The 25,877-nt window shown below is 42.8% G+C and overlaps 1 protein-coding gene across 2 annotated transcripts in view; it reads left to right on the top strand.

Moving 5' to 3' along the window:
- CPN1 (carboxypeptidase N subunit 1) overlaps positions 1–25,877 on the top strand; it is a 40,574-nt gene that overhangs the window by 8,540 nt on the left and 6,157 nt on the right. For both annotated transcript variants that reach the window (XM_050805718.1, XM_050805719.1), the window contains exons 3-8: positions 4,414–4,569; positions 8,652–8,834; positions 10,300–10,411; positions 16,615–16,754; positions 19,450–19,549; positions 25,343–25,461. In XM_050805718.1, coding sequence (XP_050661675.1) covers positions 4,414–4,569; positions 8,652–8,834; positions 10,300–10,411; positions 16,615–16,754; positions 19,450–19,549; positions 25,343–25,461 — 810 coding nt within the window. The remainder of the gene's footprint in view (positions 1–4,413; positions 4,570–8,651; positions 8,835–10,299; positions 10,412–16,614; positions 16,755–19,449; positions 19,550–25,342; positions 25,462–25,877) is intronic.

Raw genomic sequence — 25,877 nt, 5'->3', positions numbered from 1 at the left:
GGCTACACAGAGAAGAACTTCCTGGCCACCAGACTTTAAAGCCATGTGTAGGTGGCCAGAATAATGCCTCCCACCAAAGATGTTCACGTCCTAATCCTCAGAACCTATGAATATGTTATGTTACTGGGCAAGGAGGAATTAAGGTTGCAGATAGAACTAAGGTTGCTTATTAGTTGACCTTAAAATAACCTGGAGTATTGTGGGGGGATGGGGCCCAGTGTCATCAATGACAAGGATCCTTTAAATGTAGAAGAGGGAGACCAAGGTCACAGTCAGAGAGAGATCTGAAGATGTTATGCAGCTGGCTTTAAAGATGGAAGATCCTTGGCCGGGCGCTGTGGCTCATGCCTATAATCCCAGCACTTTGGGAGGCTGAGGCAGGCAGATCACCTGAGGTTGGGAGTTTGAGACCAGCCTGACCAACATGGAGAAACCCCGTCTCTAATAAAAATACAAAATTAGCCGGGCATGGTGATGCATGCCTGTAATCCCAGCTACTTGGGAGGCTGAGGCAGGAGAATCACTTGAACCCAGGAGGTGGAGGTTGCGGTGAGCCAAGATCATGCCATTGCACTCCAGCCTGGAAAACAAGAGCAAAACTCTGTCTCAAAAAAAAAAAAAAAAAAAAAAAAGTGGAAGACCCTAGGAATGTGAATGGTCTCTAGAAGCTAGAGAAGTCAGGGAACAGATTCCCCTAGTCCCATGAAGGAACGTAGCCCACTGACACCTTGCTTTTAGGGCTGTGAGACCTGTTTTAGTCTTCTGACATCCAAAACTATGAGACAATACACTCGTGCTGTTAAAACCACTAACTTTGTGGTAATTTGTTACAGCAGTAATAGGAAACACAACACTAACCATGTTTATGAAACCTTCTGTTAGGGGAAGCCCTTTCCTGCCAACCTAACTATTGACCAGTGTGCAGGGAAATCAGTGGATAACGCTCATAGCTGTTTATGCTGACGGTCAAGAGCTGCCTTGATATAAATAAGCAAGCAGTGACAAGCCCCTGGAAGCATAAAGAAAATCATATGTCACAGAAGTGTACACCAAAAGCAAAGATCCGATAAATGTTTTCCATTGGAACAGAACTGATGTAGGAAACTTACAGGAACTTCAGAACAATTATGTTTTCAATGGGATCTAAGAATGAAATCCAAGCAGGGTGCCATGAAAAGAGGAGAAATCTGAGAATAATACTGAATTCTTAGAAAAAAATGTAATCTGCTGCATTTTATTGCTTAGAAAAGGGGAAATATGAGAGCGGCAGTTCATCTGTGAGATTCTAGCTTCCTGGCATCCACTCATTCCCTTCCAGGAACAGCCTACAATTTGGGCTCCACCTTCTCAGTCTACAGGGACCCACTTGGCACTATTTCCCTTCTCCAATGCCACACAAAACATTAAATGGAATTTTAATTTTGAATGAGCCTTGTAACATATCTCTATTCTATCGCTCTATGTATTTAGTTATTTATGTGTATGTCCATCTCCCCATGTGTACTATGAACTCCTAGAAGGCTAGACTACAATGTCTCACTTGTCTCTTTCCCCAGTGTCTATCTGAGAGCTCTGGATAGAGAAGGACTTAAGTAAATGTTGGTTGACTAAATAGATGACCTAATGAGTGAGTGAATACATAAGCAAATAAATGATAAACCTGAAATATGGACAGAGAAATGAAGGGATCCACAAAGTTGATATTGTTCAGAAGAAAGATAAACAAGGATCCTAAATTTTTTGAAAGGGGGAGAAGTGAGTTTCTCTAGTGTAACCACTTTGAAAAACAGTTGAACAGTTTCTCAAAAAATTAAACATAAGGCCGTAGTGGCTCATGTCTGTAATCCCAGCACTTTGGGAGGTAGGTGGATCACTTGAGCCCAGAAGTTCGAGACCAGCCTAGGCAACATGGCAAAACCCCATCTTTACAAATAAGTTAAAATTAGCCAGGTGTTGTGGCTCATGCCTGTAAGTACCAGCTACCAGGAGGCTGAGGTGTGAGGATCACCTGAGCCCAGGAGGTTGAGGCTGCAGTGAGCCATAATCATGCCATTACACTCCAGCCTGGGCAACAGAGCGAGACCCTGTCTCAAAAAACAAACAAACAAACAAAAAACAGTTAAGCATGGACTTACCTTATGACTTGGCAGTTCTACTTACAGATATCTACCCAGAGGAAATGAAAACATACATCCACACAAAGACTTGTGCATGGATGTTCAAAGCAGCATTATTAACAATAGCCAAAAGGTGAAAACAACTCAAATATCCATGAATCTCCCCCTACCACCCTTTGCCAAAATTCGCATTCACCTGAAATCTGTGACTCTGACCTTATTTGGCAATACATAGTCATCCTTCAGTATCCGTAGGTGATTGGTTCCAGGGCCCCCCACCAATACCAAAATCCTCAGATGCTCAGGTCCCTTATATAAAATGGCATAGTATTTGCACATAACTTATGCACATCCTCCTATATACTTTAAATCATCCCTAGATTACTTATGTTACCCAGTACAATGTAAATGCTATGTAAACAGTTGTTATAATGTACTGTTTAAGGAATAATGACAAGAAAAAAGTATGTACATGTCCAGTACAGATGCAACCATTATAGGCCTAACTACATTTTCAATCAGAGGTTGGTTGAGTCCACAGATGTGGAACCCATGGATATGGAGGGGCTACTGAGGGTCTTTACGGATACAATTAAGTTAAGATGGGGTCACATAAGATCAGGATGGACTCTAAATCCAGCATACCTGGTGTCCTTGTAAGAAGAAAGAAATTTGTGAATAGAGATGTGGACACACTGGGGAGGAGGCCATGTAAAGATGAAAGCAGAAATTAGAATGATGGGTCTACGAGCCAAGGAATGCCAAGGACTGCCTCCGGCCACCACAAGCTGGAAGAAGCAAAGAAGGGGACCAGAGAGTGTGCTGTCCCTCTAGTTGACTTGATTACAACTTCTAGCCTCCAGAGAATAAATTGGAGAATAAATTGCTGTTGTTATAAGCCACCTAGTTTGTGGTGATTGTTATGGCAGCCCTAGGAAACTAATACAGTTTCCTAATACTAATAGTATTAAACTAATACTCATACTGGTGAATGGATAAACAAAATGTGATAAATCCACGTAATGGAACTATGCAACAATAGAAAGAAATGAAGTACTGATACATGCTACAACATAGATGAACCTCACAAACATTATGTCCAGTGGGGGGGAAAAACCCACAAAAGAACAGATAATGTATGACCCACTTATGTGATCTGTCCAGAAGAGGCAAGTCTAAGGAGACAGAAAGTTATTAACTAGGTCTGGGGTGAAAATGATAAATGGGAATGAGGTGTCTATTTAGTGTCACAGAAATGTTCTAAAATCAGATTGCAATGACGGTTATACAACTCTGTAAACATACTAAAATTCATTGAATTGTACATTTAAAATGAGTGAATTTTACAGCATATGAATTATATCTCAATAAAGCTGTTCATAAAACATTGGGATTCCCATGATCCTGAAATACCCTACTCTTACTAGAACTTCTCTTGAGATATGTACCTCTTACCTGTGATCTACAGGGAAGTTGAAGCACACCACTGTGACTTTGGATAAGTTAAAGATGAAAATGATTCATCTTCCTGTGATGGGGGCTAAGGGAAAAAAAATGTTACATCATTTGATGAAGCTAATATCTAAGAACTATACAATGTTCTTCAAATATAGGATTCATGACTGCATGCGGTAGCTCTAGCCTGTAATCTCAGCACTTTGTTTGTTTGGTTTGTTTTTTTTAGACAGAGCCTTGCACTGTCACCCAGACTCTAGTACAGTGGCGTGTTCTTGGCCCACTGCAACCTCCATTTCCTGGGTTCAAGTGATTCTCATGCCTCAGCCTCCCGAGTAGCTGGGACTACAGGCATGTGCCACCACACCCAGCTAATTTTTGTATTTTTTAGTAGAGATGGGGTTTCACCATTTGGGCCAGGCTGATCTTGAACTCCTGACCTCAAGTGATCCACCTGCCTCCGCCTCCCAAAGTGTTGAGATTACAGGCGTGAGCCACTGCACCTGGCCTCTCAGCACTTTGGAAGGGTGAGGTGGGTAGATCACTTGAGCCCAGGAGTTTGATACCAGCCTGGGCAACCAGCCTCATCTCTACCAAAAAAAAGAAAAGAATAAAGAACAATTAGTGGGTGTGATGGCATATGCTTGTTATCCCAGCTACTCAGGAGACTGAGATGGGAGGATTGTTTGAGCCTAGTAGGTAGAGGTTGCAGTGAGCCAAGATTGTATTACTGCACTCCAGCCTGGGCAACAGAGTGAGAACCTGTCTCCAAAAAAATAAGTTAGAAAATATAGGATTCAATCTGAAACCTTCATTTTTCATCTTTTCATTTTCTCCTTAGGGCCCAAACAAGCATGGGTATCTAGTTGGCAGGAACAATGCAAATGGAGTAGACCTGAACCGTAACTTCCCTGATCTCAATACCTATATCTACTACAACGAGAAGTATGGAGGCCCCAACCACCACCTGCCCCTTCCAGACAACTGGAAAAGTCAGGTAGGAGATGAAATTTGCAAACAAAGCAGGTAAATCAGCATCTGGAATTTCTTGCAGAAAGACTGCTAAGCCATCTTTATATCAACTAAACAAGCAAGAATTAAGCATCAACTCAACTCAGTGTTAACCCATCTAAATCAATAATATCTATTTCTTCTGTGTCTTTGTATTTTTCTCCCTCAGCATAGAGCCCTCCATGGAGCACACACTCACTAAATGATTTCTTTTTCTTTTTTTTTTTTTTTTTTTTCAGATGGAGTCTCGCTCTGTTGCCCAAGCTGGAGTGCAATGGTGCGATCTCAGCTCACTGCAACCTCCGCCTCCTGGGTTCAAGCGATTCTCCTGCCTCAGCCTCCTGAGTAGCTGGGATTAAAGGTGCACACCACCACGCCCAGCTAATTTTTGTATTTTTAGTAGAGACGGGGTTTCACCATGTTGGCCAGGCTGGTCTTGAACTCCTGACTTTGTGATCTGCCCAGCTGGCCTCCCAAAGTGTTGGGATTACAGGCGTGAGCCACCATGCCCAGTTAAATATTTGATATTAGTGGTGATTGTGGTGAAGGATATGAAAGCAGTATCATTTTGTTGCATGGTTCTTAACAGTTTTCCAAAATTATTTCACAGCCAGTTTCAGCTGATCATGACATCATGTGAAATGCACCAAGCAGTGTTATCCATCTCTATTTTATAGCTATTACACTTAGAGAGAAAATAATTTACATTCTTGCAGGTAATGATTGATGGAATCAGGATGAAGACATAGGCCTTCTGATTCTTATTCCAACATTCTTTCTACTACGCTAGAACGTGGACAGAATCATTCTATAGAGAAGTCTGTCTTACATGTGATAAGCTGTATGCTTACCAACAATTAGCTATAGAAAGAGGTTCAGGCTGGGTGTGGTGTCTCACGCCTGTAATCCCAGCACTTTGGGAAGCTGAGATGGGAGGACTGCTTGAGGCCAGGAGTTTGAGACCAGCCTGGGCAACATAGTGAGGCCCCATCTCTACAAAAGAAAAATACAAAATTTAGCTGGGTGTAGTGACACATGTCATAGACTTAGCTATTTGGGAGGATCCCTTGAACCCAGGAGTTAAAGAGTTCAAGGTTACAGTGAACTATTGTCCTGCCTGCTCTAGCCTGGGCGACAGAGCAACAGACCCTGTCTGCCAAAAAAAAAAAAAAAAAAAAGGTTCAGGGAATCTAACCTTTAGTTTTTTCTTTTCCCTTTTTTTCTTTTTCTTTCTTTCTTTCTTTCTTTTTTTTTTTTTTTTTCTTTTTTTTTTTTTTTTGAGACAGAGTCTTGCTTTTTTACCCCAGGCTGGAGTGCAGTGGCACAATCTTGGCTCACTACCACCTCCGCCTCCCAGGTTCAAGCGATTCTCCTGCCTCAGCCTCCTGAGTAGCTGGGATTACAGGCACATGCCACCACGCCCAGCTAATTTTTGTATTTTTAATAGAGACAGGGTTTTACCATGTTGGTCAGGCTATTCTCGAACTCCTGGCCTTGTGATCCGCCCGCCTCAGCCTCCCAAAGTGCTGGTATTACAGGCATGAGCCACTGTACCTGGCCCCTTTTCCCTTTCTATATGACCCTTGACTACTTTATCATTACTATACCCTCCCTGATTTCCCTTCCTCTTCCAATTGGAGGATCCCATTCAATATTCCTAGGCCTCACTCTCCAAGAGGCCTGTAATGGAAGTCCTTGGTAACATGAGTGGTTTCACCCTGCTGGTGGGCCTGCTTCTGAAAATAACTAGGCATCCTCTGAGCATCACTGCCACCCCTGGTGATCACGCTGTGTGGGAGAGTTTGAAATGTTCTATTTGTGAATGTCTAAACTTAGAGACTGGGGAAAGAAAAGGAAAGCAGGTGTAAGCCTTTTAATTGGGAGTTTCCCAAATGGAATATTCTGGGATTTTTTTCTCCCTTGAAAATGAAGCAAAAGCCACGCTGACATGTTAGATTTCAAACAGCAACTATCCTCTTGGTTCAAGTAAATAGTAAATAAAAAGTAACTTTGTAAGGCTGGGCACAGTGGGTCACACCCTGTAATCCCAGCACTTTGGGAGGCAGAAGCAGACGAATCAGCTGAGATCAAGAGTTCGAGACCAGCCTGGCTAACATGGTGAAACCCCATCCTACTAAAAATACAAAAATTAGCCGGGTGTGGTGGTGGGTGCCTGTAATCCCAGCTACTTGGGAGGCTGAGGCAGGAGAATCGCTTGAACCCAGATAGCGGAGGTTGCAGATAGCATCACTCCACTCCAACGTGGGCGACAAAGCGAGACTCTGTCTCAAAAAAAAAACCAAAACCAAAAAGCAAAGAACTTTGTGTTAGTCAGCATATCCAACCAGAAGAATGTTCTGATGTATTAAACTTGTTTCTCTAAATAAAATAAGGTAATTGAATCAATGATAACTAGGCTCCCACTCAATCCTCTGTCTAAATTTTAGGAGAAGAAGCAATGAGGTTTCCCTGGCTCTAGACGGAACAGCCTTGAGGAAGAGGAACAGTGAGAAGCTGGCCTTGTTCTGATAGAGGCTTAGGACACAAAGACAGAACTGCCCCAGAGGGTCTGAGCCCTGGTCACAGACCAAGACTGGTGCCCTCGCACTTATATCCATTCTGATTGAGACTCAACCCTATTTATCCAGTCCCCCTGGGATGGAAAAGATGGAACCTTTAGAGCTGACCGTGGTCCAGGAGGAGCCATTAATACAGTAACACTACATAATCTCTAAGCTTGTTTATCCTGAGAGGAGGAAAAATGCTGCAGACTGTAAATTATTTACTTATGCCGCAAGTCCAAGTGGATTCAAGGCTTTCTTTGGCATACTATCACTCACTAGCAATATAATATGCAAGAGACGGGGTGGAATTTCACTGCTTAGCCAAGACTGGCCCATCTGACAGTATGTCTAACCCATGAAATTTGGATATGACCACAGGAGTGTGTTCTACATGTCAACATTACAGCAGGGAAGGAGGAGGTTAAAAACCATCACTGTAAACTAGCGTTTTTCAGATTGATTTATTGGAGTCCTAAATTTCTGCTAAGATGACTTAGAAGTCACTGGAGCAGTGGTAAAATGGGAAACCCTTTTCTAGGGTCCAGAGAGAGGCCAAGCTGGGGCTCCAAGCTCTCCAATCATGGTATCTCTTCATACAGAACTTCTCTTTTTTGGGTGGGAATGGTGGCTTACACCTGTAATCCCAACACTTTGGGAGGCAGAGATGGGCAGATTGCTTGAGGAGTTCAAGACCAGCCTCGGTAACATGGCAAAACCCCATCTCTACAGAAAATACAAAAATTAGCCAGGTGTGTTGTTGCATGCCTGTAGTCCCAGCTACTAGGGAGGCTGAGGTAGGAGCATCGCTGGAGTCCGGGAGATGGAGGCTGCAGTGAACTGAGACTGCACCACTGCACTCCAGTCTGGGTGACAGAGTGAGACCCTGTCTCAAAAAACAAACAAAAAACAAACAAAAAAAAACCCCTCTGTCTCTCTCCCTTTCTTTCTCTCTCAACAGACTATTTTTTTAGGATAGTTTTAGGTTCACAGCAAAATTGAGCAAAAAGTACAGAGTTCTCATATACTCCCTGCCCCACTCCACCCACCCCACCATCAGCGTCCTACCCCAGAGGGGTGTGTTTATCACAGTCAGTCATGAACCTACCTTGACTCATTATGAGCGCTCTGAGTCCTTAGTTAGGTTACTGCTCTCTTGGTGTTGTGCACTCTCTGGGTTTCAACAAAGGTATGATGATATACAGCCACCATTATGGTATCATACAGAATAGTTTCCTTGCCCTAAATGCTCTCTGTTTACCTATTTTGTATATTGGGATTCCACATAAGATTTCATTTTGAAAAAAGTTCTACACACTCCATTGTTGAAACCATCATTCCAAAGGTCGACATTTCCCCATCTCCACTTTTCATATCCGTCAGGACGCTCACTGTTTCATTCAGACATTTGATCTCCTCAGGCCACTTCCTGGCAGACTTACTCTAACCGCCGTTTGTTTGGTAGCCTCAGTTGCCCCTTCACCGCCAACCTCTCGCCTCCTCCCAGGTGGAACCCGAGACCCGGGCGGTGATCCGGTGGATGCACTCCTTCAACTTTGTTCTTTCAGCCAATCTCCACGGAGGGGCGGTGGTGGCCAATTACCCGTATGACAAGTCCTTTGAGCACCGGGTCCGAGGGGTCCGCCGCACCGCCAACACCCCCACGCCTGACGACAAGCTTTTCCAGAAGGTATGTGGAGCGACAGCTTGTCCTGCCAGGGGAACTTGGGGCTCAGAAGATGAGCTTAAGGTCAGTAACAGACCCCTTTTCGGTGCGAGACCACAGAAAATAATTGAAAATACCGCTTGCTTGTGAGGTGCTTACAGTCTAGTAAATGACATTTGGTTTTGAATAATAAGCCATAGATTCATAAAAAAGTAAATACAAAGAAAGCTTTAAAGTAATTACCACGATGCAGAAAATACTTAGGCTAATGATGAGCAAGAAATATGCCCGAAGACTAATAGCACAAGTGTCATTAAATGTGAATTTTGGGGGGTCTAAAGTAGAATTTTATGATAATATATCCATATTAATGAAAAATAGACTGTGATGGTATTAGGTGGGGCCTTAAAAAAAGAAAAATAGACTACATGAAAAAAGTTTAAAAAACAGTTCAAAACAATAGAATAAAATCAATGTTAACATTAATTTTATATTAATATATAAAATGGTATAATATAATAAATTTGTAATTATTGGCCTGGTGCGGTGACTCACGCCTGTAATCCCAGCACTTTGGGAGGCCGAGGCGGACGGATTGCCTGAGGTCAGGAGTTTGAGACCAGCCTGCCCAACGTGGTGAAACCCCGTCTCTACTAAAAATATAAAAATTAGCCAGGCACGGTGACAGGTGCCTGTAATCCCAGCTACTTGGGAGGCTGAGACAGGAGAATCACTTGAACCCGGGAGGTGGAGGTTGTGGTGAGCCAAGATTGCACCACTGCACTCCAGCCTGGACAACAAGAGTGAAACTCCATCTCAAAAAAAAAAAAAAAAAAGTACTAATATATTAATATATATCTATATAATATAAATGAACATTAGTGATATTAAGTATTAATCATTAATGAACTACATGGTGAATAGCACATTGTTTTTTTCTCCATTGATCTCACTTTGTCCACTGTATAGTAAATAGTAATGAAGGAGAATTGTAGAGTTCAAATATATTCCTCTCCCTCCAACACACACCTCTCACCCCCTAAATACACATTACTTTTCCTGGAGAAGACTTGCCTTACTTACTCCTTGATTTATTTGACAAAATTCGGCTAGAAAATGGCACAAAAACAAGGAATCTTCAATATCATCTAGTGCGACTCCTGACTGCACAAGAGAAAACTCAGCCCCGAGATAGTGACAAAATCAGAATACAGATCTCCTAACTGTAGTCTACCACACATATACTCTCTTAGACACACAGTCACATTCACACACATGCATTCACACATACTCACCTACATACACACACTCATACACACACACATACACACGCTGTCTCTATCCCTGATCCTATTTTCTTTCACTAAAGCAAATAATCCACTGTTTATGTACCCAGCAGGGCTTCTTGGCTTCACCCTAGTTGTGAGTAGGAGCATTGCCATTTGAGTTGGGAATCATCAAGGTCGTTTTCCGCCTGCTTTTCCTCTAGCTGGCCAAGGTCTACTCCTATGCACATGGATGGATGTACCAAGGTTGGAACTGTGGAGATTACTTTCCAGATGGCATCACCAATGGGGCTTCCTGGTATTCTCTCAGCAAGGGTAAGGGGAGTCCTGGGAACTGCTCAAGCTGAAGTGGAATAGTGCTCATTTCTCCTTCTAAATTCCCAGTTTTCCCAGGGAAACAATGGGAATAGCATGGAGTTTTGCACTCAGGTTGAGATCTGGAAAATGGGGAAGTCTCAGGTTGACATTTAGTCATCATCTTGTGATTCTTTAAAACTAAGGTGGGGATGGCTGGGCACAGTGGCTCACGCCTGTTATTCCAGCACTTTGGGAGGCCGAGGCAGGTGGATCACGAGGTCAGGAGATCGAGACCATCCTGGCTAACATGGTGAAACCCTGTCTCTACTGAAAATACAAAAGAATTAGCCGGGTGTGGTGGCGGGCGCTTATAGTCCCAGCTACTCAGGAGGCTGAGTCAGGAGAATGGCATGAACCCAGGAGGCAGGGTTTGCAGTGAGCCGAGATTGTGTCACTGCACTCCAGCCTGGTCGACAGAGCGAGACTCCGAGACTCCGTCTCAAAAGACAAAAACAAAAACAAAAACAAAAAAACTAAGGTAGGGCCACCTTTTGGTCCTGTAAAACTGGTGGTTTACACAGTAGATTAGGGCATATAGTCACTTGTGGGATCTGAGAGTAGATTGGGTTGAAACCTGGCTTGCCAATTGACTAGTCATGTGACTCTGGGATAATTACTTATTCTCTCTGTGCTTTCATTTCCTCATCTGTAATTAAGAATAATAAGGCCAGGCATGGTGACTCATGCCTATAATCCCAGCACCTTGGGAGGCCAAGAAGGGAGAATCTCTTGAGGCCAGTAGTTTGAGACCAGCCTAAGCATCATAGCAAGACCTCATCCCCCTACCAAAAAAAAAAAAAAAAAAAAAGCCAGGCAGAGTGGTGCACACGTGTAGTCCCAGCTAATGGGGAGGCTGAGGTGGGACGATCACCTGAGCCCAGGAGGTCAAGGCTGCAGTGCATTGAGCCAAGACTGCACCACTGTACTCCAGCCTGGACAACAGAGTGAGACTCAAAAAAAAAAAAAAAAGAAAGTGAATACTTGCCTCATAATTTTAATATAAGTATTAAATAAAATAATACACATAAGGCATTTAGAAATGCCTGGCTTATAAATGTTGTAATTGTATTTTAAAAAGTAGCACAGATGTATGCCTCACATAGCAACAGATGAGCAGAGGATCTGACCTGGGCACAACCAGTTCCCCTGAGATACGCTCCCTGGACCCTGACTGCCTGGTGCCAGCAAGCAGGGGTTTGCCATGGACACTGGCTATTGATAATGTAGGCTTCAAGAGCAGAAACCTCCACAAGAGACTTCTGTCCCTTCCCCTGGGCCTTCCCCGTGACCAGGGGTCAAGATAGAACCTTTGTTTATGAGCCTTCACTGGATCGAAGGATAGAGAAGAGTCTGGAGCAAGAAGCTGGGTTCTTTTAGGAATCATTCTCTAGCATCTGTCTTTCCCCATCCCCTCAAATCTGACCTGGCCATGGCCCAGGCAACAGATTGGTGAGAGCTGAGTTAGTGGCTGGTCCTGTGCAGAGTAGAAGAGGTGCAAAACTGAGGAGTTGCCATGTACTGGGAGGGTAGACTGGGGACGAAAACTTGCTTGAATACAAGGCACTGCTGGGCGCAATGGCTCATACCTGTAATCCTAGCACTTTGAGAGGCTGAGGTGGTAGGATGGCTTAAGGTGGGAGTTCGAGGCTACAGTGAGCTATAATCATGATGCTGCACTCCAGCCTGGGCAGCAGAGCAAGACCCTGTCTCTGAAAAATAAATAAATACACACATACATAATTTTACATTTTTTTAAAGTTACTTTCTTTAGTTTGCATTAGGAAAGCAAAATATTTTTTGCCCTCCAAATTGAAAATAACCAATATACTTTTTCAAATTATGCTTGTTCTTTTTTTCTCTCTCTCCTCCCTCTCCCTCTCCATCCTCTGAGACAGCAAGGCCCATGCCTCCACTGAGAATCATTGCCCTAAATTAAGCTGGTACAATTCCAAGGTCATTACATTTATCAAATTGATTCTTCCAACAGTGTGGTCTCTTGATTAGCATATCAGCATGAGCTGGGAACTTACTAGAAATGTACATTTCTAATAAGTTGCACCCCACCTCATACCTACTGAATCAGAAACTCTGGGGGTGAAGCCCAGCAAGCTGTATTTAGCCAGAAGGCTCAGCCTTCTAGGTGATTCTAATGCATGGAGAGAACCAATTTACTTATTTATTTTACTCAAGCATTTTTAAATTTTTATGGATACATGAGAAGTGTATATATTTATGGGGTATATGTGATATTTTAATACAGGCATACAGTGTGTAATAATTACATCAGAGTAAATGAGATGTCCATCCCCTCAAGCATTCATTTCTTTGTGTTACCAACATTCTAATTGTACTCCCTCAGTTATTCAAAAGGTACAGCAAATTACTGCTAAAGGTAGTCACCCTTTTGTGCTATCATTCATTCTTTCTATTTTTTGTATCTATTAACCATCCCCATTCTCCCCACCCCCACCATCCTTCCCAGCCTCCGGTAACCATCCTTCCTCTCTATTTTCATGAGTTCAATTATTTAAATGTTTAGCTCCCACGAATGAGAAAGAACGTGCAAAATCTGTTTTTCTGTGCCTGGCTTCATCACTGTTTTTGCAAATGACAGGATCTTATTTTTTTTTAATGACTGAATAGTACTCTATCGTGTAACCCTGCCACATTTTCTTTCTCCATTCATCTGCTAATGGACACTTAGCTTGCTTCCAAATCTTGGCTATTGTGAATAGTGCTGCAGCAAACATGGGAGTGCAGTTAACTCTTCAATATACTGATTTCCTTTGTTTTGGGTTTATACTCAGCAGTGGGATTGCTGAATCAACTGGTAGTTCTGTTTTTAGTTTTTTAAGGAACTTCTATACTGTTTGGAGAGAGCCAATTTAATAGGCTATAGTTATTATTCTTCAACTTTCCCCATTCTTTCTGTAACAGCTTGCTTGTACTCATCAGCTTAAAAAGTAAGTGATAATTTTTTTCATCTTTATGTATTTATTTATTTATTTATTTTGAGATGGAGTCTTTCTGTCACCCAGGCTGGAGTGCAGTGGCTCCATCTCGGCTCACTGCAACCTCTGCCTCCCGGTTCAAACAATTCTCCTGCCTCAGCCTCCCGAGTAGCTGGGGCTACAGGGAACCACCACCACACCTGGCTAATTTTTGTCTTTTTAGTAGAGACGGCGCTTCACCACGTTGGTCTGGCTGTTCTCAAACTCCTGACCTCAAGTGATCTGCCCGCCTCAGCCTCCCAAAGTGCTGGGATTACAGGCACCCCGCTTCATTTTTATTGTGGTAACATATACATAACATAAAATTTACCATTGTAATAATTTTTAAGCATCTGATTCTGTATTATTAGGTACATTTGTAATGTTGTACAGTCACCACCAGCACTCATCTCCAGAACTCTTTTCGGCTTATAAAAGTGAAACTCTATATCCGTTAAACAATAACTACCTTTCCCCTTACCCAGCCCCTGGCAACCACCATTCTACTTTTTGTCTTTATGATTTTGACTGCTCTAAGTAGCTCATATCAGTGGGATCATGCAATATTTGTCTTTTTGTGAATGCCTTATTTCACTTACCATCATGTCCTCAAAGTTCATCCGTGTTATGGTGTTTGTCAGAATTTCCTTACTTTGAAGGCTGAACAATATTCCATTGTATGTTTATACCACATTTTGTTTCTCGTTTATCCACCGATGGACACTTGGGTTGCTTTCACATTTTAGCTATTGTGAATAATGGTGCTACAAACATGGATGTGCACATCTCTCTTTGAGACCCTGATTTCTGTTCTTTTGGATATATAAACCCAGAAGTGGAATTGTTGGACATAAGGTAGTTCTATTTTTAATGTTTTTGAGGAACTGCCATACTGTTTTCTGTAGAAAACACCACCCGTGCACAGGAGTTTCAGTTTCTCCACATCTTCACCAACTCTTACTTTTTCTTTCTTTTTTTTTTTTTTTTGATAGTAGCCATCCTAATAAGTGCAAAGTAGTATCTCATGGTAGTTTGATTTGCATTTCTCTAATGATTAGTGATATTGAGCATCTTTTCATGTGCTTATTGGCCATTTGTATACCTTCTTTGGAGAAATGTCTATTCAAATCCTTTGCCCACTTAAAAAATCAAGTTGTTTGGGTTTTTTTTTGTTGTTATTGTTATGTTTTAGGAGTTCTCTATATATTCTGAATATTAATATCTTATCAGATATATGAATCACAAATATTTTTCCCATTCCATGGTGGCCTTTTTACTCTGTTTACATTATATTTGTTTGTTTGTTTGATTCTGTCATCACCTGTTTTGTCCTAGAGATACTGTCTTTTGATGAACAAAATTTTTCCATTTTCATGAAGTCTAATCTGTGATTTTTTTTTTCTTTTGTTGCCTGTATCTTTGATTTCATATCCAGGAAATCATTGCCAAATTCAATGTCATGAAGCTTTTGCCCTGTGTATTCTTCTAAGAGTTTTATAGTTTTAGGTCTTACGTTTAGGTCACCAATCCATCTTGAGTTCATTTTTGTATATGGTGTTAGATAAGGCTCCAACTTCATTCTTTTGCATTTGGATATCCAATTTCTCCAGCATCATTTGTTGACATGACTGTCCTTTCCCCATTGAATGGTCTTGGCATTCTGGTCAAAAATCCTTTGACAATATATGTGAGGGTTTCTGGGCTGTCTTCAATTCCATTAATCTATATACCTGCTTTTATACCAGTACCACATTGTTTTGATTACTGTAGCTTTGTAGTAAGTTTCAAAATCAGAAATTGTGAGTCTCTAGCTTTGTTCTTCTTTTTCAAGATTATTTTTACTCTTCTGGGTTGCTTAAAATTCCATATGAATTTTAGGATGGGTTTTCTATTTTTGCAACAAACATCATTTGGATTTTGATAGGGATTGCATTGAATCTGTAGATCACTTTGGGTAGTATAGACATTTTTAAGTGAGTAATTTTTAACCCAAATGAAATTATAATGAAAATAACCATCCTAATAATGAGAAACATATTAAAAAGTAATTGATTCAATTGAATAATGTAGAAGATCGGAACAAGCAAGTTTTTTTTTTTTTTTTTTTTTTTTTTTTTGAGACGGAGTCTCGCTGTGTCGCCCAGGCTGGAGTGCAGTGGCCGGATCTCAGCTCCAAGCTCTGCCTCCCGGGTTTTTACGCCATTCTCCTGCCTCAGCCTCCCGAGTAGCCGGGACTACAGGCGCCCGCCACCTCGACCGGCTAGTTTTTTGTACTTTTTAGTAGAGACGGGGTTTCACCGTGTTAGCCAGGATGGTCTCGAACTCCTGACCTTGCGATCCGCCCATCTCAGCCTCCCAAAGTGCTGGGATTACAGGCTTGAGCCACTGCGCCCGGCGCAAGTATTTTTTAGAAGAAGAAGAAAATGTAGCTGTCTTCTGCTTTTTCAGGAGTCTGTTTTTCTGGGATGGGTATTTTCAGATTAATATTGTATTCTTAGATAGGAGAAGGGATGTGAAAGCAAAATATTAATCTCATTCCTGACCTCCCAGGTCTGAAGAACATTGTAGTTCAAGGAGAAAATCTGTTCTCTTAAAAACAGTCCATGTGCATAGTCAATAGTAAGGCACAGCTAATAAGCAGACTTTGGAAATGATAAAAGGGACAAGAAGTGAAATTCAGTCATGAAATGGAAAAAAACATAAAGGATGAAGATGACAAAAGGGACATTTAAGAAGAGAGGAAACTGCAGAGAGAGATGCATGTGAACTGGAAATTTGGGAAAAATTTTATGGAGGAAAGAAAGAAATAGAGGTCAAGAGGTAGAATAGAAGTTGATGAAGAAAAGAAAAAAAAGGTAATGAAGGGGGTGCTGGATATTTCCAACACAAAGAAATGATAAATGTTTGGGAGGATGGATATTCTAATTAGCCTGATCTAATCACTGTACAGTTTATTGAAACGTCACTATGCGTGTCCCATGAATATGTACATATTATTAGGTGATGTACATGAATATGCACACATTATTATGTGCCAATGAAATAAATAAAATTAAAAGAGAATTCCCAAATAAATAAAAGCAGAAAATTTTAAAAAGAGAGAGAGAGATGAGATGGGGCATTGAGTGGGAACCTGGTTATGGGAATCTGCCACTGCTCTCTTTCCTTTAGGAATGCAAGACTTTAATTATCTCCATACCAACTGCTTTGAGATCACGCTGGAACTGAGTTGTGACAAGTTTCCCCCGCAAGAGGAGTTACAGCGGGAGTGGCTGGGTAATCGGGAAGCCCTAATCCAGTTCCTGGAACAGGTAAAACCTCATTTGTTAACTCTCATGTTTGCAAAAAGAGAAGTGCTTCTCAATGGCAGACAAGGTGTTTCACAGGTTCAGGTCTGACTTTTGCTCTGACTCAGTCCAATAGATCTGGGCTGCTTCTTCCAATGAGATTTATTCATTCAACATTATTGAGCAGCTGAACACAGTGGTTCGCACCTGTAATCCCAGCAGTGTGGGAAGCCGAGATGGGAGGATCACTTGAGCTCAGAAGTTTGAGACCAGCCGGAGCAACATAGCTAGACCCCATGTCTACTAAAAAAAAAAAAAAATTAGCCAAGCATGGTGGCATGATTCTGTAGACCCGGCTTCACAGGAGGATGAGGTGGGAGGATCGCTTGTCTTGTGCCGGGAGGTCAAGGTTGCAGTGAGCTGTGATCATGCCATTGTACTCCAGCCTGGGCAGCAGAGCAAGATCCTTCTCAAAAAAATTATCAAGCACAACTATTTGTCAGAAACTGTACTATACGCTGTGAATTATGAATAAATAAGCAAATATCCCTGCCCATATGGAACTTACCTTCTAGTGAGGAGAGACAGGCAGTAAACAATAAGTTGTATAACATGTTAAAAAAGAAATGCTATGAAGAAAGTCTTTCAGGGGAAGTGATATTTAAACAAAAATTTCAAGGAGGTGAGGGAGAGAAACATGCAGATATCTAGGGGATAAAAGGGTTCCTTGAAATGGACACAACTGCAAATACAAAACCCACAAAAAGAATATGAAAAGTGCTTGGCATCACTAATCATTACAGAAATGCAAACTAAAACTACAGTGAGATTCCACCTCAAATTGGTTAGGATGGCTGCTATCAAAAAAACAGAAATTCACAAATGTTTGCAAGGATGTGGAGAAATTGGAACCCTTGTCCACCATCAATGGGAATGTAAAGTGGTACAGTCATTATAAAAAACAGCTAATGGCAATTCCTCAAGCAATCAGAATTCCTATGTGCTCCAGCAATGCTACTTTTGGGTATATATTCAAAAGAACAGAAATAAGGGCCTCAAAGAGATATTTGCACACCCATATTCATAACAGCATTATTTACAATAGCCAAAAAGTGGGAGCAACCCAGTGTTCATTGGTGGATGACTGTATAAATGAATGTGGTATATTCCAGTGGAATATTATACAGCCTTAAAAAGGAAGGAAATTGTCATCAGGTGTGGTGGCTTATGCCTGTAATCCCAGCACTTTGGGAGGCTGAGGTGGGCAGATCGCCTGAGTTTGGGAGTTTGAGACCAGCCTGACCAACATGGAGAAACCCTGTCTTTACTAAAAATACAAAATTAGCCAGGCATGGTGGCACATGCCTGTAATCCCAGCTACTCGAGAGGATGAGGCAGGAGAATCGCTTGAACCCAGGAGGTGGAGGTCGCAGTGAGCCGAGATGGCGCCATTGCACTCCAGCCTGGGCAATGAGAGCAAAACTCCATCTCAAAAAAAAGGAAGGAAATTCTGACACATGCTACAACATGGATGAATCTCGGGGACATTATGCCAAGTGAAATTAGCCACCCATAAAAAGACAAACACTGTATTATTCCACATATATGAGGTACTTAGAGTAGTCAAAATTATAGAGATGGAAAGTATTGATAGAATGGTGGTTGCCAGGGGCTGGGGGAGGGGGTAATGGAGAATCATTGTTTAATGGATATAGAGTTTCAATTTTTTAAGATAAAAAGAGTTATGCAGATGGATGGTAGTGATGGTTGCACAACATTACAAATGTTTTTTTATTTTTTATTTTTTATTTATTTATTTATTTATTTATATATTTTTTTGAGACAAAGTCTCGCTCTGTCACCCAGGCTGGAGTACAGTGGCCGGATCTCAGCTCACTGCAAGCTCCGCCTCCTGGGTTCATGCCATTCTCCTGCCTCAGCCTCCCAAGTAGCTGGGACTACAGGTGCCCGCCACCTCGCCCGGCAAGTTTTTTGTATTTTTTAGTAGAGACGGGGTTTCACCATGTTAGCCAGGATGGTCTCGATCTCCTGACCTCGTGATCTGCCCGTCTCGGCCTCCCAAAGTGCTGGGATTACAGGCTTGAGCCACCGCGCCCGGCCTTTTTTTTTTTTTAGACAGAGTCTCGCTCTGTCACCCAGACTGGAGTGCAGTGGTGCGATCTAAGCCCACTGCAACCTCCACCTCCTGGGTTAAAGCAGTTCTCCTGTCCTCACCCTAGCTAAATGTATTTAATAACACTGAACTATACACTTAAAATGGTAAATTTTATTTTATCACAGTCTGTCATAGTAAATAAAAAAAATTTAAAAAAAAGAAAAAGAAAAGAAAGCCAGGACACCAGTGTGGCTGGACTGATCTCAGAAGTAAGGGAGAGAAAAGGTGGTTGGAGATGGGATCAGAGAGCTAACAGGTAGCTTGACAGACGGACCATCACAAGAACTTTAGCTTTTGCTCAGAGTGAGTTAGGTTTTGAGTAGGATAGTGACATGATTTGAGTTAGGCTTTAACAGGATCACTCTGACCACTCTAATTGTGAAGAGATTAATTGGGGCAGGGAGAGAGGCAAAGAGACCAGTTAAGGGACTATTACCATCATCTTTGTGAAGATAAAATGCAAAAACATACGAGAAAGGGCTTTGAGACTCTAAAACACCATACAAATGTTTTATGATCATAACTATATACTTGTTCCTGCAGGTTCACCAGGGCATCAAGGGAATGGTGCATGATGAGAATTATAATAATCTCGCCAATGCTGTCATTTCTGTCAGTGGGATTAACCATGATGTCACTTCAGGTATGTGGTCACTGCTTAGGGGGAGGAAGGAAGCGTTCACTCCCGCATCTTCTTCAGCATAATCAACGGGCCAGTTTGTAAGCCAGTGAAACTAGCAGGGGCGTCAAGGATGCTGGGAGTGGGGGTGGGGGGATGGAGGAAAGAAGGGCAATGAAAATGGAGACAGTAAATTAAGAGGCTGAATCAAACAACCAAGATGTTTTAATGGAAAATCTTTTGCTTCTGATGCAAGCAATCCCTGAGAGGTCAGGACCAGGAAAGACTGATGTAAATGTAACTTCTCCTCAGCATTCAGGAGTGGCTACCACATACAATTTTGTTAGGGGTATTTTCTGGGCTTACTGTTAATAGCTCACATACTGGTGTGAAATTGGGTAGAAAGAGGACTGTAGGCCGGGCGCGGTGGCTCACGCCTGTAATCCCAGCACTTTGGGAGGCCGAGGCGGGCGGATCACAAGGTCAGGAGATCGAGACCACGGTGAAACCCCGTCTCTACTAAAAATACAAAAAATTAGCCGGGCGCGGTTGTGGGCGCCTGTAGTCCCAGCTACTCGGGAGGCTGAGGCAGGAGAATGGCGTGAACCCGGGAGGCGGAGCTTGCAGTGAGCCGAGATCGCGCCACTGCACTCCAGCCTGGGCGACAGAGCGAGACTCCGTCTCAAAAAAAAAAAAAAAAAAAGAAAGAGGACTGTAAAACGGATAGTTATCCTTGTGGCTGACTTGGCATTTCTCTACACCTCCAATGGAAAAGTTAGCAAGATTCTTTCCATCATAGGCTTACTGTGGGGCAAGATTGATGGTGGAGACGGATCTTAGAGCTACCTGGAACCTCCTAGAAGAGCACAGAATTATGTCACAGCAGAATGGTGTTGTAAGCTGACTCAGCCCAGCTTGATCATGCATTTGTAGGATTTTTTGTTTTATTTTGCTTTTAATGCATAACAGTAGCTACCAACACTTATGGTTACAGGTAGATGAGATTTGCCTAACTCCCCACCTTTTTTTCTTTTTTTGAAAAGGAGTCTCATTCTGCCATCCAGGCTGGAGGGCAGTGGTGTGATCTCACTGCAACCTCTGCCTCCTGAGCTCAAGCCATCCTCCTACCTCAGCCTCCAAAATGGCTGGGACTACAAGCATGCAACACCATGCCTGACTAATTTTTTGTGTTTTTTGTAGAGATGGGGTTTTACCATGTTGCCCAGGCTGGTTTTGAGCTCCTGGGCTCAAAAGCCTCCCAAAGTACTGGGGTTACAGGTGTGAGCCACTACACCCAGCCCTCCGCACAACCTTAATACTAGCAAGTCTCACCTGAATTTTACTACACTAACATTTATTACCTAGCAGCCATTTCACAGTTCCTACAATCTGTTTAAGCTGGATGAACTCTCAGCTTTCTGTTCTTTAAAGTGATCTCAATGCATCTTACATGAAAAGTTCATTCAAGACAAAAGTATTGTCTAAAGGCAGAATCCTGTAGCCTCACAGTGAAGTATCAGACAACCAGAGTCTGGACACAGGACTGTTTAGGAATCCAAACTCAGGAATCATCCTTTTTATTTGTTTTTTCTTTTTCCGTTTTTTACAGAAATGTTTCTGAATCGTAGGAATCATTCTTATAAGCACAGCCTTCTTCAGGGCTTGCTAGATTCTTTCAAGCGAAGTGATGGGGTCTCACTATGTTGCCCAAGCTGGTCTCAAACTCAAGCAATTCTTCTGCCTCAGCCTCCCAAATAGCTGGATTACAGGGTCTCACTCTATTGCCTGGGCTGCAGTGCAGTGGTGCAATCAGAGCTCACTGCAACCTTGACCTTCCAGGCTCCCAAGTAGCTGGAACTACAAATGCATGCCACCATGCTCAGCTAATTTTTTTGTTTTTTATTTTTTTTACAGAGACAGAGTTTTGCCCTGTTGTCCAGGCTGGTCTCAAATTCCTGAGCTCAAGTGATCTGCCTGCCTCAGCCTTCCAAAGTGCTGGGATTCCAGAAGGGCACACCTGGCTTTTGCTAGATTCTTATGCTCTGTCCAAGCAAGTGTGGGAATGTCTCTAAAACAGGCTAGCCAATCAACATATATTGCTGGGCACAGTGGCTCACGCCTGTAATCCCAACACTTTGGGAGGCCCAGGTGAGAGGAACACTTGAGGTGAGGAGTTCAAGACCAGCCTGGCCAACATGGTGAAACCCCTGTCTCTACTAAAACTACAAAAATTAGCTGTGTGTGGCCAGGTGCGGTGGCTCACGCCTGTAATCCCAGCACTTTGGGAGGCCGAGGCGGGCGGATTGCCTGAGCTCAGGAGTTTACAACAAGCCTAGGCAACACAGTGAAACCCCATCTCTACTAAAATACAAAAAATTAGCCACGCATAGTGGCATGTGCCTGTAGTCACAGCTACTTGGGAGGCTGAGGCAGGAGAATCACTTGAACCCAGGAGGTGGAGGTTGCAGTTAGCCGAGATTGTGCCACTGGACTCCAGCCTGGGCAGAGTGAGACTCTATTTCAAAACAACAACAAAAACAAAACATATTAAACACCACTGATTTTTCCAATAAGTGCCACTTTTACCTGCCATTGTGTTAATTAACAAATTATTAGGCTGGGCACAGTGGCTCATGCCTGTAATCCCAACACTTTGGGAGGCCAAGGCGGGTGGATCACCTAAGGTCAGGAGTTCAAGACCAGCCTGGCCAACGTGGTGAAACCCCGTCACTACTAAAAATACAAAAAATTAGCCGGGCATGGTGGTAGGCAACCGTAGTCCCACATACGCAGGAGGCTGAGGCAGGAGAATCACTTGAACCCAGGAGGTGGAGGTTGCAGTGAGCCGAGATTGAGCCACTGGACTCTAGCCTGGATGACAGAGCAAGACTCCATCTCAAAAAAAAAAAAAAAAAAAAAAAAACATTAATCATTTCACCAGTGAAAAAACCCATTGTAAACATTCATTATGTTACTTAGCAAAGCATCTAGTGTTGAGGAGAGAGAAAGCTAGCTGAAGCCCTCATAGGAGCTGCATCTGGAATGGGGTCTTTCTGATACGACACTCGCTCACCACTTCAGGATGCAAGTCCCCAATTAAGAAAACGACAGTCTCTGGGGTGTCATTTCAACTATCCAACATGTGTACTTTGCTGAAGTATTTTAAAGTAAATTCCAGGCATTTAATAGGGGGCAGAAAAAGACTTCCTCATTATTGTTTGTCTCAATGTTTATCGTATTTGTTATTTCAAATATGCATTGCTATATACTTAAAAAAATGAATTTTAAAGTCACTGTCATAATTGAATCTAAAGGAATGGAAAGTCATTAGCCAAAATGCTCTTTCTCTGTTATGGAAAAACAGGTTTCTTTTGAATTTTATTTTTTCCCTTGCCATACTTTTGAAGGTGATAAAAGAAATTTTTTTGTTTTTTGAGACAGTCTTGCTCTGTCACCCAGGCTGGAACACAGTGATACGAGCCACTGCAACCAGCCCAATAAAAGCAATATTAAAAATAGGATTCTCACTGGGCACAATGGCACATGCCTGTAATCCCAGAACTTTGGGAGGCTGAGCTGGGAGGTTTGCTTGAGGTCAAGAGTTCAAGACCATGCTGGTCAACATAGCAAGACCACATCTCTACAAAAAATAAAAGTAATAAAATTAACCAGGCACAGTGGTGTGTGCCTATAGTCCTAGCTATTCAAAAAACTGAAGCAGGAAAATTGCTTGAGTCCGGGAGTTCAAGGTTGCAGCGAGCTATGATAGCACCACCGCACTCTAGCCTGGGCAACAGAGTGAGACCTTATCTCAAAAAAAGAGATAGGACTCTCAAAATTGTATCTTTAGTGGTCATGTAGTCCAGCCTTCCCATTGAATATAAGATTACACCCATACAACACCACCAGCAGCTTTTTATCCAACCCAGGGCCACCATGTTCAGTGGTGCAGATTTTGCACTGTACATCTGCATAGCCTTTCCAGGCTTCTGATCTAGTCCGTGCTTGTGTGCTCACAATTTCACAAAGCAGTCCATTCCTTTTTATGTAGCTCTGTTTCTCTCAACAGGTTTGTTTCTTTTATTTATTTATTTGAGACAGAATCTTGCTCTGTCACCAAGGCTTGAGTGCAATGGCGTGATCTCAGCTCACTGCAGCCTCCACCTCCCACCTTTCAGCAATTATCCTGCCTCAGCATCCCAACTAGCTGGGCATACAGGCATGTGCCACCACGTCTGGCTAATTTTTGTATTTTTAGTAGAGATGGGGGTTTCACCATGTTGGCCAGGCTGGTCTCAAACTCCTGACCTCAGGTGATCCACCCACCTGGGCCTCCCAAAGCGCTGGGATTACAGGCATGAGCCACCACACCTGACCTCAACAGGTTTTATTTCTGTCTAGCAAAATCTGCCTCCCTGCAACTTAAACCCATACTTCCCATTCTTATTTCTTTAGATAGACATCATTTCTTCACAGTGGCCTTTCAAATATCAAAACTGTGGGCTCATGGAGTTTCTTTATTAGGCAAAACATTCACAGACCTTTCACCCTTTCCTCTCTCCTAGTGATCCTTTACTGGAGGTGAGTTTGTATTAAACTACAGGGTCTGGAATTACATTTAACACGTTCAGTATAGAGCACAGTAAAACTCCTGCTTCCTAGGAGCTGAGGCCATACTCCTATTAAGATGGCCCACAAATGATTTAAATCTTCGCTAGTTTCATGCTATTAAGAAAAGCCAGGCTAGGTGCAGTGGCTCATGCCTGTAATCACAGCACTTTGGGAGGCTGAGGCGGAAGGATCACTTGAGCCCAGGAGTTTGAGACCAACTTGGGCAACATAGTGAGAACCAGACTTTGTTTATTCATTTTAAAAAAGAAAAGATGGCTGGGCTCAGTGGCTCATGCCTGTAATCCCAGCACATTGGGAGGCCAAGGCTGGTCAATCACCTGAGGCCAGGAGTTCGAGAGCCGCCTGGCCAACATGGTGAAACCCCGTCTCTACTAAAAATATAAAAATTAGCTGGGTGTGGTGGTGCATGCCTGTAATCCCAGCTACTTGGGAGGCTGAGGCAGGAGAATGGCTTGAACCCGGGAGGTGGAGGTTGCAGTGAGCTGAGATCACACCACTGCATTCCAGCCTGGGCAACAGAGTGACAGAATGAGACTCCATCTCAAAAAAAAAAAAAAGCCAATGGACTGTGGCTCACACCTGTGATCCCAGCACTGGGAGGCTGAGACGGGCAGATCACCTGAGGTCAGGAGTTCAATATTAGCCTGGCCAACAGGGTGAAACCCCGTCTCTACTAAAAACACAAAAATTGGCTGAGCATGGTGGCACGCGCCTGTAATCCCAGCTACTTGGGAGGCTAAGACAGGAGAACTGCTTGAACCTGAGAGGCAGAGGTTGCAGTGAGCTCACATCATGCCACTACACTCCAGCCTGGGTGACAGAGCGAGACACCGTCTCAAAAAAAAAGAAAAGCTAACTATCCAGACCAGGTCCAAATAAGGTAAACACGAAGCTGTAACCAATCTGGCTGTTTCTGTACCTCACTTCTGGTTTTTTTTGTATTTTACTTTCCTTTTTCTATTCTTAAAGTCTCTCCAACTGTGCAGAGATTACTCTCTGAATTTGCTGTGATTCTGAGGGCCCAATTTGCAAATTGCTTTTTCCTTCATCAATTAAACTTTGTTAAATTTAATAATAATAATTTTATTTAAAAAAAGCCACCAAGCTTGTAGTCAGTTAAAAACCCCAGCTTATTTGGGACAGGTCTTTAATCAGTGGACTGAGTTATATCCTTGTGACTTTCAGGTGACCATGGTGATTACTTCCGGCTGCTGCTTCCAGGTACCTACACTGTTAGTGCCATAGCACCTGGGTTTGACCCAGAGACAGTGACTGTGACCGTGGGTCCTGCGGAACCAACATTGGTGAGTTAGGCTGAGCTTGATGGTGCACTATAAAGATCACTTATACAGTCTATTTTGGAGGACAGTGTCCCGCTCTGTCACCCAGGCTGGAGTGCAGTGGTACCATCGTGGTTCACTGCAGCCTCGATCTCCCAGGCTGAAGCAGTCCTGCCGTCTCAGCCTCCCAAGTAGCTGGGAGTGAGTTTAAGTGCATACCACCACGCCCGCCTACTTTTTCTACTTTTTGTAGAAAAAGGATTTCATCATGTTACCCAGGCTGGTCTTGAACTCCTGTGCTCAAGTGATCCACCTGCCTCAGCCTCCCAAAGTGCTGAGATTACAGGCATGAGCCACCGCCCTTGGCCCTTACAAAATCTTCAGTGATTGTACAGCTGTCATCTTTGCCCAGCTTTCTTTTACGGTTTTTAAAAAATTAA

The sequence above is a fragment of the Macaca thibetana genome, chromosome 9 (genome assembly GCF_024542745.1).
Source record: "Macaca thibetana thibetana isolate TM-01 chromosome 9, ASM2454274v1, whole genome shotgun sequence".
Classification (NCBI taxonomy): Eukaryota; Metazoa; Chordata; class Mammalia; order Primates; family Cercopithecidae; genus Macaca; species Macaca thibetana.
This window is presented reverse-complemented; position numbering and strand designations above follow the sequence as displayed.